The sequence below is a fragment of the Pteropus medius genome, unplaced genomic scaffold (genome assembly GCF_902729225.1).
Source record: "Pteropus medius unplaced genomic scaffold, Ma_sr-lr_union100, whole genome shotgun sequence".
NCBI classification, from domain to species: domain Eukaryota; kingdom Metazoa; phylum Chordata; class Mammalia; order Chiroptera; family Pteropodidae; genus Pteropus; species Pteropus medius.
In genome coordinates this window covers 180,491-194,412 of record NW_024340693.1, presented here as the reverse complement: position 1 = coordinate 194,412, position 13,922 = coordinate 180,491, and the positions used below count along the sequence as shown (strand labels likewise).

General features: G+C 47.0%; 1 protein-coding gene and 1 long non-coding RNA gene across 8 annotated transcripts in view; one reads left to right on the top strand and one right to left on the bottom strand.

Moving 5' to 3' along the window:
- Nucleotides 1–13,922, top strand: part of FRY (FRY microtubule binding protein) — a 320,056-nt gene that overhangs the window by 130,722 nt on the left and 175,412 nt on the right. The window contains exon 1 of one of the 7 annotated variants that reach the window (XM_039861013.1): nt 5,553–5,762. The exons of the other annotated variants lie outside the window; for them this stretch is intronic. Coding sequence (XP_039716947.1) covers nt 5,693–5,762 — 70 coding nt within the window. The 5' untranslated portion in view covers nt 5,553–5,692. Of the gene's footprint in view, nt 1–5,552; nt 5,763–13,922 lie in introns of those variants that run through there. 7 annotated transcript variants of the gene reach the window in all.
- LOC120601502 (uncharacterized) lies at nt 4,599–5,474 on the bottom strand. The gene is made up of 2 exons (XR_005652458.1): nt 5,356–5,474; nt 4,599–5,069 (listed from the first exon to the last, which is right to left on the bottom strand). It is a non-coding gene; the product is annotated as an uncharacterized LOC120601502 (long non-coding RNA).

Here is a 13,922-nt window from a genome sequence, read left to right as displayed (position 1 = left end):
CAGTCCGGTGTGCTGTAGCGTGCCCCTCCAGTGAACGTCCCGTGAAGGGCTGCTCCTGAAGTCACCATGCTCTTGTCGGAGCAGTGGTGGGGGAGACGCCCGATTTTCATTTCACCAGTTACGAAGGTGCTAGGTGGAGCCCCGAGGTCACTGACACCCCGGGCCCCTTCATCCTAATGATGTCTCAGGGCCACTGTTGGGGAGATGGCCCACAGGTGCCCAGGAATGTGTCCCTTTGTCCAGCGTTGTCCGTATAGGTCCTCTGGGATCCGGCCTAGCTCAGTGTTGACATCGCACCGTCATAAAGATTAACTCTCCTACCCGACTCAAGACTTGTAAAACGCTTGTGAAGCAGCGAAGGGGACGGACTTCGGGCTCGTCCCCACCCCCTGGCGTCACTTCTCAGTGTCATCTACCATCTTGTCCCGTTTCAATCCTTCCAGGCTTCCCATGGCTCTAGACAGCCACTCCCTTCACTGTGGCCTCCGTACTGTATAAAACTCCTTTGCAGGGGACGCGAGTGGGGACAAAAACGGTTCTGCTGCTCTTTCTTTTCTTTTTTTCTTTTTTTGATGAAAATGATTTTAGGAGACACGATTTTCCTTGTTTGTATTTGAATCTATGCAGTGACAATCTGGGCTTCTGTTACATTGAAAAAAAATCTCAGGGTACTTCCATTCATTTGAAATAATTCTTTGTACTGGATCGTCATGGAGTAAATGTTTTCAAAACCTGTGGAATCCTGTGCGGGTTGGATTTTTTTAAGGGAATGATGATCGCACATCATGTTTACGAAATGAAGGTCGTGAGGCATCACTTCACATTTTTTTCTCTAATATTTCTTAGCACAGGTAGATCAGGCCCAATCACGCATCTACGATCGATCAAAATAGAAGTTTGTGACTTTCTCAACACTTGGTTTCTGAGGCTATCTATCTCTAAAAGGCTTCTTCTTTCTACCACTTAAAAACGAAACCCTTTCTCCATTCATAGTCACCATTAGGTCTCAGCAACTGTCTACCTCTATCCAGGCAACGCTTGATTGGACTTGAAACGGCGGACTATTATATTAGGACTATAGCATGTTTAATGCCTTTTTGGAGTTTGAAACTGCCGATCAAAATTTGATAAAGCCATCTTTTTTCTTACATTAAGCAATGTTGCCTTTGTTTCCTCGGGGCGCTGGCTTTCTCTCCTGCTTAATACGTTCTGTGGACGAATGAGCATGTCACTCTGTGACAATAATTACACGTGCGTGCTCACGTGCAGCCATCCACAGGGAAAGGGGGCGGGTTCTAATCCCAACCCAATCAACTGCGTCGGATGCTTGAAAATCATTAGGTAATGGGGCTCGATGTTGGCAGGCATCCAGGTTATTTGCCAAGCTTTGTTTTTACATTTTTTTTTTTGAACACCACACATTTTAGCCCCAAAAAAAAAAAAACCTGTCAAAAATGCTAGGAAAGGGGAAATTAAATATGAATTAAAACAAACCAATTGCACTTCAGTTGTACATTTTTTTCCACGGGCACAGACAGCAGTAGGCGTGCAGGACAAGCCCGTTCATTCACTGTCTCACTCAGCGTGTCTTGAGTGAGGACTTACTGTGTCTTGGGTGGTGGTAGGGAGGACCCCCTGAGACCCAGCTCCACCAGAGAGGTGGACAGTAGGTTATAATCGGAAGCAAGGCCAGATGCGGGGAAGGCAGAGACTGTAAACTACAGTCCATGCCCCCTTTACCACTCTCATCCCACTGCCATCTGGCCGCCTGGGACACAGGTGACCAGCTGGCCACTGCCTCCCTGAAACACTCTGTACTTTGCTCTTGCTGCACCAGCCCGTTGGGCACCTCAACCACACACAGGCCTCCCCACCCGCGGAGTGAGTGATGGGCAGATTCGGCCCCACCAGGATACGCACAGCCCAGGCCCGCCCCTAGGCAGCCAGGAGAGTGGGGTTCAGCCCCGGGCCCCACTCCCCCACCCCACCCCCAGCCCAGGCCAGGTGTCCTAGCACAGTCTCCAACCTGGGTGAGGAATCAAATTAACATGAAAAAAGAATGGCATTCTTCTAGTTTCTTCCGGTTGCGACTGTGGCCCCAGGGGACGATTCCTCCCCCAGGCTACAGCTGGGCCAGGAGGCAGTGAGCACAGCTGGCCCTGCCCAACAAGGATTTGGCCGGCTCAGGCCCACCGATATGCAGGTGTTCTTTAGTAAGTATATTGGAAAATTTTTTGGAGATTTGCAACAATTTGAAAACACTTGCCGATGAACTTTATGATTTTCTGTATAACATTTTCTTTTCTCTAGCTTTATTGTAAGAATACAGCGTATAATATATATAATGAGCAAAATATGTGTTAACCGACTGTTATCTGTAGGGCTTCCTTCTGGACAGCGATAGGCTATTAGTAGTTTCAGGGAAGTCAAGTTGTATGGGGTTTTCAATTGCTGGTGGGTGAGGGGTCAGCGCCACTTACCCCCACCCCCCATCCTGTCACAAGGGTCAGCTTTAGTCCTGGTGAGCCCATGGAACCCAAGGTACTCCCATCTGTGATAAGGAGGCTCCCAGCATCCCTTCTTGAACTTTGTCTAAGGAAGTTAGTAACCATGATTCTCTCTTTGCTTGTGATTTAAAGAAAAGGACAAAAAAAAGTTAGAATAAGTGACTTGGGTTCTGAAATTTGTGCTGTACCTGAATTTTACCAGTTCTACAATGCTGACCTTATTTTATGCCTCTTCAAGCCTCAATTTTCCCATCTGTAGAATGAGGCTGTTTGTAGGTTTGGGGTAAGGATTAAGTATGATTAATATGTATTTTTAGCACAATATTAATGTTCAGTAAGTGTGGATGATGTCATTCATTGTTATCACTTGTCGAAGGTCACTTAAATTTTTCCACTGATGGCATTCCCTGAGGCCTCCCACTTTTCCTATGTTGCTGCTACCTTCCTCAGGGCCCCCAGCATCTGTGCCCAATTCCTTGCTTAAAGACTCATCATATGCTCTCCTAGGGTTGTCAAGGAAGGTTCTCTCATTTTTACAGATAGGAAAGCTGAAATAGTTTTAGGTCATCTTAATGACAACCGAAGTCACATAGCAAGCCAGGGACGAATTCAGATTTTATTATTGTATTTTAAGTACCCATGTCCAGGTGCCTGTTCTGTTTTTTTTTTTTTTTTTTTTATCCCCCTCCCCCGTCAGAGAGAGAGGAGACAAAGGATAGAAGTTTTATCCCAGCTGGCAGCAGGTGTCATTCTGTTTGATTTGCAGAACTTTCAACAAAACAAAAGGCCTTTTCTACTCTTTTACAATATAGCTCTCTTTACAGGCACTCAAATGAGGAGAAAGCAAACACTGGACCAGATTTCAGGTTCTAACGGACAGAAACTGGGCTCTTAGTTGCTGATTCACTCTTCACAAAGAAAATCAGATGCCATTAAAAACATTCTTTTCTAAATAGCATTTAAATTTTTATGATAGTTTCCTCTTGAACTGCATATAACAGAGACATTCTCAGTGAATTAGTATGTTTATAGTCGAATTGAAAACTTTTTAAAGCCAGTAGAGATCTCTTATAAAGTCAACAGAGAATCTGTGTGGGTGAGTACTTCATTACAGCACGTTTGCTGACTACAACTGTTTTTAATTAAACGTCTGCAACTTGCTGTCCCCAAACAGTCACCATCGGTGTTCAGAAGTCACATAAGGGGTACAAAAATGTATTTAACTTAAATTTTGAAGTTCTAATCTGGAGTCCCTAAGGGTTCGTGGTAAAAATAAATGTAGCTGACATTTTATTGTTTACCATATGCAAGACACTATGCTAACCAGTCTTTCTTCGCAATGTGCTTTAATCTTCACACCAACCAAGTGAAGTCACTACCATTATACCCAGTGTACAGATGAGGAAACTGAGGCTTAGTGAGGTTAATAGCTTGCCCTGCGTCTCACAGCTAGTATGGGCTGGTGCCAGGTAGCAGCGGGGGCCTGTCTTGGGAGGCTTCATGCTCATCTGTTCCAAGGCACCATGGGGCCTCCTCACTGGTCACCCACCCCACCTCCAGTGGGGGAGGCACCAGAGAGGTTGGCCTGGGTATTTGCCAGCGTCTTCAGTTGTAATAACTGTTTCAAGGTAAAACCTTTGAGTCCAATTTCACCTGGAATCCACACATTCGAATTACAGGTGATACCACAGAAGAAGCTCACCAACTCTCGTATGCATGTAAATGAAAAATAATTCAATCTGACAGATTTGCTGAGAACGAGGTGCTATGAGTGAGCTGGAAGGCTTGGGCGAGTGCTACCTTTCGTGCACGTGTAAGGACTTCGCACAGCTCAGCGCGTTGGCAGCGTCTCAGGGCATTTCAGGACATGGTCTCAAAAGTTTAGCATTGAATTTTTAGAATTCTTAGTCTTAGAAGTATATTATTCTCTCTCCATTTCTCAAACGAAGTGTTAGGCTAAGAAGTCCTATTTGTGTATGGATGGGGGCGGTTTGCCCAACAATTTTTGTTAAATAATTATTAACATGGTTTGTGAATGCTTTTGGAAGACAGTCAACCTAAGTAAGGGTAAAGGATTCTGCGGTTTATGAGATAAGATTGGCCAGGTCCCACCTATGCAAACACAGCCTGTCGTAATTAAACTACTCTTATTTAATTCCCTCGTCAAGCTAGATGATAATGGGAGACGAAGCTAGGCGAAACCAGGGCACTCGATGCCAAGATTTCATGAAGTAAACAGCCATTGTGCAGCCAGGGACCCAGTGCTTTTGCTTTTTAATCTTTTAGTGCAAATAAAATAAGCTTTATTGGGTTCGGCGCTTCTTAGAAACGCGAGGTCTGGGGAGCAGGTCCACGGTGGAGCCTGGCACTCCCGGAGGACGCCACCCCCGCAGTCGGTGCCGGCGTCTTCCGCGGCCGCGTCGGGGCTGGCGTGCCCCTCAAAACGACAGCATTGCAGGGAGGGCGACACACACCGCGCAGATCCCACGCTGCCCGGGGAACCGAGGGGGAGGAAGAGCCCAGGCCGATGTCGTCTCGTCATCCAGCTTTCCTGCAACGAGGCTGACGGATGGGGCTTTTAGAGAAACGTCACCGCCACCAGACCCAGCGGCGCAGCGTGGCTCGCTGCAGCACGGTGCAGCTGCGAGCGCGTCGGGGCCAGACCCAAGGGGAAGCAGCTCGCCGGGGGCGTTTCTGATCGGGGACCCGCGCGAGCCGGGCGCTTCCTGGTGCCGCAGAGGCGGGGCCCCGCGCGGGGCGCAGGCCGTCTGCACCGGTGGGGGCGCCGCCGAGGCCCCTCCCCCCCGGGGCAGTCGCCGCGCAGGTGGGGACTTCCGCGGGGCCGTACCTGGCCGGAGCCGCGCCGGTGGGCGGCGGGCGTGTCCGGTGATGGCAGCTCGGAAATGAAGGCGGCAGCCGCCTCTGCGGGCTACGGGGCCATCGGCGCCCAGCGAATGAGAAGCAAGTCCGGGCCCGGAGGGGGAGGGGCGCGGAGCATCTCTGTCCTGCCCCTGCTGTCCTTCGGCTGAGCACTCGCGGCCAGCCCCGAGCCCGATCTGCAGAGCCGTCCTCTGCGCCCCGACCCCTGCCGGCCTCGCGGACCCGTGACGGGCACGGCCCCACGCCCGCTACCTGCTCCCGCTGCGGCTCGGGCCAGCCCCGGGAGCCCTTTGTATGCCGCCGACATGGCCAGCCAGCAGGACTCCGGCTTCTTCGAGATCAGCATCAAATACCTGCTGAAATCCTGGAGTAACAGTGAGTAATAGAAAAATACCCTCTTTTTTGTTTATTGGTTTATTTGCTGGATGTCGCGTTAGGGGTAAGGTTCGAGAAATACAATCTCAACTGGATGCATATGCTGGTGAGCCAAGGAAGTTTTTTTTTTTTCCCCTCCCTTCCATCTGCTCTGAAAATCAAAATGTCAGAGACTGAACTCGCTTTCCGTAAGTGCAGAGGCTGCAGTGGAATTGCAGTAGGTGATGTTTGATGACATTTTCACGTGAGATGGCCCTTCCGAGTCTGGCCCGGGGCGGGATGGGGCATGGGGCTCCGTTTCCTGCCTCAGCGTTTATTTGATTTGTTCAGGCTTTATCTAAATATTCTGTGAACCGTGGTTTAATCAGAGGGGTGTGGCAGGGTTTCGGAGTACTTCATAATTGTTTTATTAGGCTATCATCTAAAGAAAAAAAAGGACTTAATAGCCCCAAACCTAAGACTCACCGTTTTGTTTTTTTTTTTAAACACAGAGGCATTTGCACATTCATTTGATCTGCCCCTTGTCTGTGGGGATGATGTTCGGCACGTTATTTAATGTTTGAATTTTTAACAATCCTGGTGTCTGTTGTAGTCCAGATAATGTGCTTTTCCGAAATGTAAACAAGCGAGGTTCTGGCCCCAATCATTTATTAGGATATCAGAATATTCTTGCTCCTGAAGTTCCATCTCTGATCTACTTAAAGATTTTTAACAGTAAGATATTTCAAAAAGATGAGCTTTACGGCTTCATGGACCTGGAATCAAATCAAAATGAGGCCTTCAGGATGTCAGTGATGCCTTGTATTTTCCAAACACTTTAAAAACAAGTCTTCTCTGTTTCAGCAACAGCCTTTGTACTGGCTCTGAATAAAATACCGGCAGGTATTACAGAGCCTTAATTGTTTGAATTTTTTTAAAAAAATTTCCAAGCAGAATCTCGATGTTGTATTAGGTGCACGCTAATTAACCTACCTGTGCTCAAAAGCTGGCCATTTCTGATCTCTTGTGCCATTGACCTGTGGCCAAGACTGTTCTTCTGTAAACAAAACCTGGGCAGGAGAACCTACTTGTGCTATAATTGCTTTGAGAAAACAGCCAAAGTACCTTCAGCCTTAAGGTATGCAGGGATCTGCATCTCTAAATGATGTCCACAGAACCCATTTTTTTCCAGGCTGTTTTGCACCACTGTATACACTTATGGGGCTTGTCTGAAGCTGTTTTCTACAAGTGTGAAGCCATGTAGGAGCGATACAGTCGCCCAGACAGCATTCCTTTATTCGTTACAGCCACAATTCATTTATCTTTGATTCGTCGCGTGTGCAGCCCTTCATATTCCAGATGAATCTTCCTTTGTCTCTCCACCCTTTGCTTAATGAAAAGAATTTGACATACAGGGCTCTTTATGGAACAGTTTTCCAATACCCGGAAAGGCTTCCCGTGAGTCTGACGTTGGCATGTGGTTTTCAGTCATCATTTTGGGGACTCCAAGGCCAGATGGTTTTCTTCCATCGGCTTTTGCCAATGCCTCCTTAGACAGGGAATGATACAGGACAGGGGGATTTCTTTTAAAATTTCTCTCCTTGTCTGTTTTCAAATTACCCGAGACAAAGTGTATATTCTCTCCACCCTTCCTACCATCTCCCCACATCCCCCACACTCACATCACGGTTCAGTACAACTGTTCATTCCTACTTGGGGAGAATCTGGGACACAGTTTTGAATTCTTTCAATTTATTCAGCAAGTACTTATTCAACACGTACTATGTGCCAAGCTGTGGGGCTACAAAAGGGAATAAGACGTGCTACCTGCCTTTGATCTTAATTTCTTTACTACAAAAGAGTGAACTTGGTGGTTCTCTAGTGTTTCTTTGGGGGTCAGACTGTTTTTCGGCGTGTCTTGAAAGAGGAAGAGGAAATATACTTTATGCTTAGTCTTCTTTGGGCTTGTTGCAACACTAACCTGTTTATAATCTAGCATAGCTCAGTTTTACATATTTTTAGTAGCAAGGAGAGAAGAATTTGAATGGAAGACAAAATAGAAGACAGAAGCCTTGGGGCTCTAAGCTGCTGAGGGTAACCTGGCTGGGAGGATGCACAGCAGACAAGCCACTAATTGGCCCAGCATCTCGGGTGGGAGAGGCGGGGATGCCCGCCCACATACCTGAATAGAGAACCGGGCCCCTAATTATACAGTAGCGCTTGCTTAGAAAAGTGCAACAATTAGAAAGCAATAAAACAAACTCTGTAACTATGGCCAGCTGCTTTGCAAGGTGCCAGTGAGAGCGAAGATGATTCCGTGAGCATTTCCAGGTGAAGATTTCCGTTTGTTTGTTTGTTTTTAATGGCACATTGTGAGGAATATTCAATTACATGTCTATTTGTCTCTTCTGAAGAATTAACAAGTCAATTAAATCTGTCGCTTAACAGCAATTTGCCCTGGTGAGCTGTGTTAGCGCCCCCTCCCCTCCCCCCACCACCTCGCTTTGACACTCACCTTCGTTGGCACACTGACCCGATCAGGTGTCCTTTCATTGTGATGGAGTTGGGAATGAACACACCCTCCATGATGTCTGGGAATAAAATGGCCTTCGGAGACCTCACTCCCGAGGCTTTCCTTACCCTCTTGGTCACCTGACGGTCCACCTGCCACAGAGCAGCCTGGGGAGGCTTCCACCACAGCGCCTCCTGCCCTGAGTGTCCGTGACCGCCATTCAGGACCCTCTCGGAGCCCCTCGTCCATCCTCTCGTGTTGTTTTCTCTGCTCCCGCCGTATTTAATGTAGCCCCCTCTGCACCTCACTACCTTGTTCCCCAGTCCCTGCTCACGCATGCATCAGCCCCCACCTGGCACGCCCTCGCCTGGAACACACGAGCCACAGGACCAAGGAGGCTCGGTTCAGAGCTCCAGCTGCTGCACTCTTGTGGCCTTGGGCAGTTAGCGAACTCAGCTGCTTCGATGCTCTCATCTGAAAAATGGAGGCAGAAATCGCACGTGCCTCCCAGCAGTGAATGAGGTGGTAGGAGGTAAAGCACTTAGCACCGTTTCCAGTGCGTCGTAAATGCTCGATAAACGTTAACGTAACACCAGCGCATCTCAGCATCCCCCGCAAACCCACTTAAAATCAGACTCGGGTCGCATTATCCCTTAGGGATATCTCAGGAGAGTGTTCTGTGACTAGTCGGCTCTCCCATGCCCCCGGAGAAGAGAACTGTGTGAATATCGGACGAAATCCGTTGCTTGCTTTGGGCCATATATTTTTTTCTAGATTTACCTTTAGCTTTACTCCCTTTTCCACCTCAGCTACCACGAGACTATTCCAGGCTTCCCCAGGCGCACACCTTCCAGCAGCGTGGGCCAGCCTGGGGATTTTCCCAGTGGCAGGCAGTTTGCGGGCTCTCTGTGTAGGGGTGCAGAGCTGGCATGCAGGTTGTCCCACGGGTCGGGAGCTCTGGCTGGCTTTTCTCATGAACACCCCACCCCCCGCCACGATGTGCAGTGATCACGGGGCCCAGTGAACGATGGTCCATTCGGAACCTGTCCGACGCCTTGGTCTTTCCAGAATTCGTTGCATCCTTCCTACGGCATTTGGCCAATCTCGCTCTCCCACGGAGGGAAAATTTTGAATGCCTCTTAGCCCTTTTAGGTGACGGGAATTTCATTGTCAAACGGGGACTGAACAGGCCGTTTGCTTGCTTTGGAAGGAGCTGATGTATGTTGTAAAGCGTCTGCTGTTGCTATAGATAAACACACATCAAGTCACACTGTAGGATGTGGCATTTTTCAGGTATGATGTCATGACCTATGTTGTGGTAAGGACACTATTTTTGTCCAACACAGACGTGCTGGTTGGTATAGGTTCACTCTGGGGACAAAGAAATCACATGCAAGTGAGGCTCGAAAACACCTCTGATTAGCTGTAGAGCAGTGCTTATTGACCCCTATTTATGTCGCTGGAGTACCACAGAGACACCAGGAGATAAGGCTTAAGGAAAATCTCAAGATGCTAGTTTTAATCTCTTTGTCGAGTTGGTTTAAAGAAATAGAAAACTAAACGGTTTAACCAAGTTGCCTAAATTCAGCAAAGCAGCCCTCACCTCAGTTCTTTTATCAGTAGAAACGCTCCAGGCACTCAAAAGCGTTACTCCAATGTTCCTGGAGACGCGGTCACTTCTGCTAAAATTGTTCATGGTCTCAGCGAGAAGCAAAATCCCAAGTCACTATCCACTCTAAAGTAGACGGGTCTGTCCCTGGGTTTGTGTTGGAGACAAGTTAGGACCAGGGGTCCCCACCCCTGGGCCACAGACCAGTACCGGTCCATGGCCTGTTAGGAACCAAGCTGTACAGCGGGAGGTGAGTGACGGGCCAGTGAGCAAAGCTTCATCTGTGTTTGCAGCCGCTCCCCAGAGCCAGCATCACCGCCTCAGCTCCGCCTCAGATCCTCAGACGTTAGATTCTCATAGGAGTACCGGCCCCTGGTGCCACAAAGATTGGGAACCGCTGAGTTAGAGGAGTTTTTTTTTTTTGTTTTTTTTTCCTGGTTAAAACACATGAACAACCCTAGAAAAATAATCCTGCCACATTGGCTAAGGGCCCACTCTCTGTCAAACGTCATGCCTGGTAATTGATATGTAGGGCAACCACATTGTTATTTGTCCAAACTGGGACAGTTTTCTGAGTGAAAGTTGATAATTATGCTGGGACACTAGGCGTGAACGGGGACCGCTCTGGGCGAAGGAGGCCATGCGACCACTGTTTATTATCTTCACACTTTCCAACAGCCCTGCAAGCGTATGGAGTGTCCACATGTTGCAGACGAAAGAAAGAAAAATGCGAGTCCAGAAAGCGATTTGCCCAGAGCCAGGATGCTAGTAAATGCCATGAAATCCTCCTCTGATCTAACTGATAATCTCATTTTTTAAAAATCTCCCAACACCAACGAACACACCGTAGGCTGCATTGGTCTTGACTGTGTGCGTGCTCGCTTGCTCTAGCACACGCGTGCACACACACACACACACTGGGGCTGGTGGCCACCACCATCCTTACACAAACCTATTTGAAAGACCTAAGTATTGACAAGCCTCCACCATCATTACAAATAACACAGGCAGCTCTGTGCCCTGTGGCCATTCGATGTAGCACACATGCACGGGCACATACACTAAAGGATTGTAGTGAACAGGATCATTTCTTCTGTGAGAGGTGTTTTATGTTGATTTCCTCCCATTTTTAAAAGTCTGTGTAAGTACCTAATGGCTCTAGTAAATAAAAGTATGTTAATGGTCGTCGCTTCTTTTAGAGTTGTGGTTTGCTTACCTTGCTGAGGTTTCTCTGATACGCTGTATGCCTTTTAAGGAATAGTAGCAAATCCCTCGTTTTCCCCAGCCTGTAATTCTGGTCTGTGATTTGGGCGTCTCATTTACTTGACAGCGCCAGTCTCCGCCTTCATGAAACCCCCCCCAGAAATGGCAGCCCGAAATGATTCAATGTCAACAACTTCGCCTACTTTTTCATGCTGCTTGGTGACGTCACCAAGAACTGAAGCATCAGAGAGGCAGGCCGCAGGAGGCCAGGAGGGGAGATGACCAGACGGTGTTACAGTCTGGGAACAGCCGAGGGTAACTGCGACAGTGCCAGCGTTTAGATGTATCAACTGATATATCACATGCAGATGTTCTCTTTATTTAGAAGACATCTCTTCTAAAACGTTAGACTTTGTGTTATGACTCACTAGTCCACTTTGGGGTACGGTTCAGAGAACCGAATTGGCTACCTGGGAGCCGAACTTCGTATTAATAAGTTCTATATTTTGAGCCTTATGTGATATCCAGAATGAGCTGAGTGCGGAAGTGAGTTTGGGCTCATGCAAAGTGACCTTTGACTGTGTCGGGGCTGTTCTGTCCGTCCACAGCCCTGTGTGTAAGCTTTTGTGCAGGCTCTTGGCCAGGACTAAGTCTTAAATTTACTTAGTGCCTTGTAGTTTGCTCAGCGCCTTCAAACACATGACCTCATTTGATGAATGAGAGGCATTGATTATGAATAAACAGCTTCTTCTTAAGTGTTTCTGGTTTGGGATGATAAGGCTTAATTCTCCCAAAGTTCAGCTTCTGTGGCACGCCACACCCGTATGGCAGCAGGTAGATATATTTCATGAGGTTTCAGATGAAATTCAAATGTATAAATAATAATCTTAGTCCACGGTGTTTACACTGAATAGAACTTTCAGAAATGCAGTAGAGCTCGGCATTTATCACGTAAGATGTACAGTGGCGAGTCCGTTCAAAAAACGTCGTGTTAAGATTTTCTGGATTTATTTGTACCCTAGCCTGCCTCTTGGTCCTTTTTTAAGCAGTGAAATGTCTCTGGATTTCCACGATGCTGTGTCTTCTGGGAGTCACCCACTCTTTGCACAAGCTGAGTGGCGTTTGTGGGAAAGACTACACAGCTTTACCTCATCTTTTTTCTCACTAATCTCCCTCATTCGATTGGTCTCATTCATCATGTTTGTGTAAATACCGTCCGCTGTAGAACCATTGGCTACACGAGGAAGAGAATGTTGTCTCCTTGAGCCGAAATGTCCTATCTCCCAGGCTTGGGTGAGAATTGCATTTTCCATAAGCACATCTTACTTGCATTTCAATGCTGGATTATACTCAAAACCTTACTATCGTAGCGTCAGCTTTTCTTGGTTATTGCTCCGAAATGCCTGGTACTCAGCAGTGTCATAGAAGCAAGGCAAACGCCCTTCAGTGGTTTAGTATTGAGCTACCTACTGTGCACTGCTTGGACTCACTGCCTGGGGAGTGTCAGAGCCGGGTCAGGCCTGGCTCCCTTCACTTGGGGTCTCAGAGTGTCCCTTCCTCGTTAGAGCCAGGACTCGGGAATATGAATTCACAAGTTTCCAGGACTCAAAGAACCGCGGCAGGGAGGGGAGCCAGTGGTATTTAAGAGACGGCCTGGGCCCTAGGCCGTCTCTTTGGGCCCTAGGCCGTCGTGCCATGGTATTTGGCACGACGTGTTTGATAGATTCTGTTGACTTCGACTTAGTGGATTTGTACTTTCACGGCATCAGAAAACTATTGGAAGCCTGGTGTTTGCAGGCCGAGTTCTGTAAGAAATTTAAGAACATCCCTCCCAGCAGGATGGCTGACATGTAAATTATTTACCCTGACACACTCAACGAGGTGTCAGGGTGTGGGACAGCAGGCGTTTCGGATGGGCATTCCTTATGTCAGAAAGGTGGGAAGAAGACTTGCCATGTTTATCAGAATTTTGACCTGGCATTTATTTAAAGTCTTTTAAGTGGTTGTCTCTTTAGAATATTTGGGGGATTAAAGAGAAGGGTGTGTGTGTGTGTTTATATTTCTGTAAGTTAAGTTCAATCGTATCACCTATATTCTTACACGTTTCTTTCATAGAACATAAAACAAGCATTTAAATGTTAGTCACTCGGAACTCCAGATGCCAAGCAGTGAAAGTTTATATTCCGCCAGCATCTCAGACTCTGTAATGAGTCTGATTTTGGTTTAATTCCTTCCTACTGTTTAGTCATTTGATGAGCTGCAGATGGAAATTTAAGCCAAAGCCATAAAATTTCAGCTAATACTTTTTATGCTGCTGTAAGAATTTGTTGTCATGTCAATTTAAGGGAGCTGAAATCTTTCTCGAGAAGGCATTCAAATCTACATTAAGCGCTTTTATCAACTCTAATTTGATATACAACTCTGTCTGCCTCTGCCGTTTTAATCAATTGCAAAGTGCAAAGTAGTTTAGCAGTGGAAGACAGCTTTAAAATTTCCAGGACTTCTCAGCTAATGCCACAAGCACGACATTGTGGAAATATACAATTAAATTGCCATCGAAGATTTTTTCTTAATTTTTAAGAACACTAGCCTGACTCCTTTGGGTTTAGCCTTAATTAGGTAAATATGTATTTTGGCAGCCATGAAAAGGGTAAGGTATTAAATTAACTAGGGCGATACTTTCGTAAAATTCCATTTGAACGTTATTTTTACGTAGGAAGGATTAAGCAAATCGATAAAATGCTTCAATTGTGCGGATACAAGATCAGGGTTTTCTTGCCTGTTTTTCTGTTATGTTGCTGTGTGTGACCTTGTCATCTCCTTCCCTCGCTTCCTTATATGAAACGAACGAACCCGA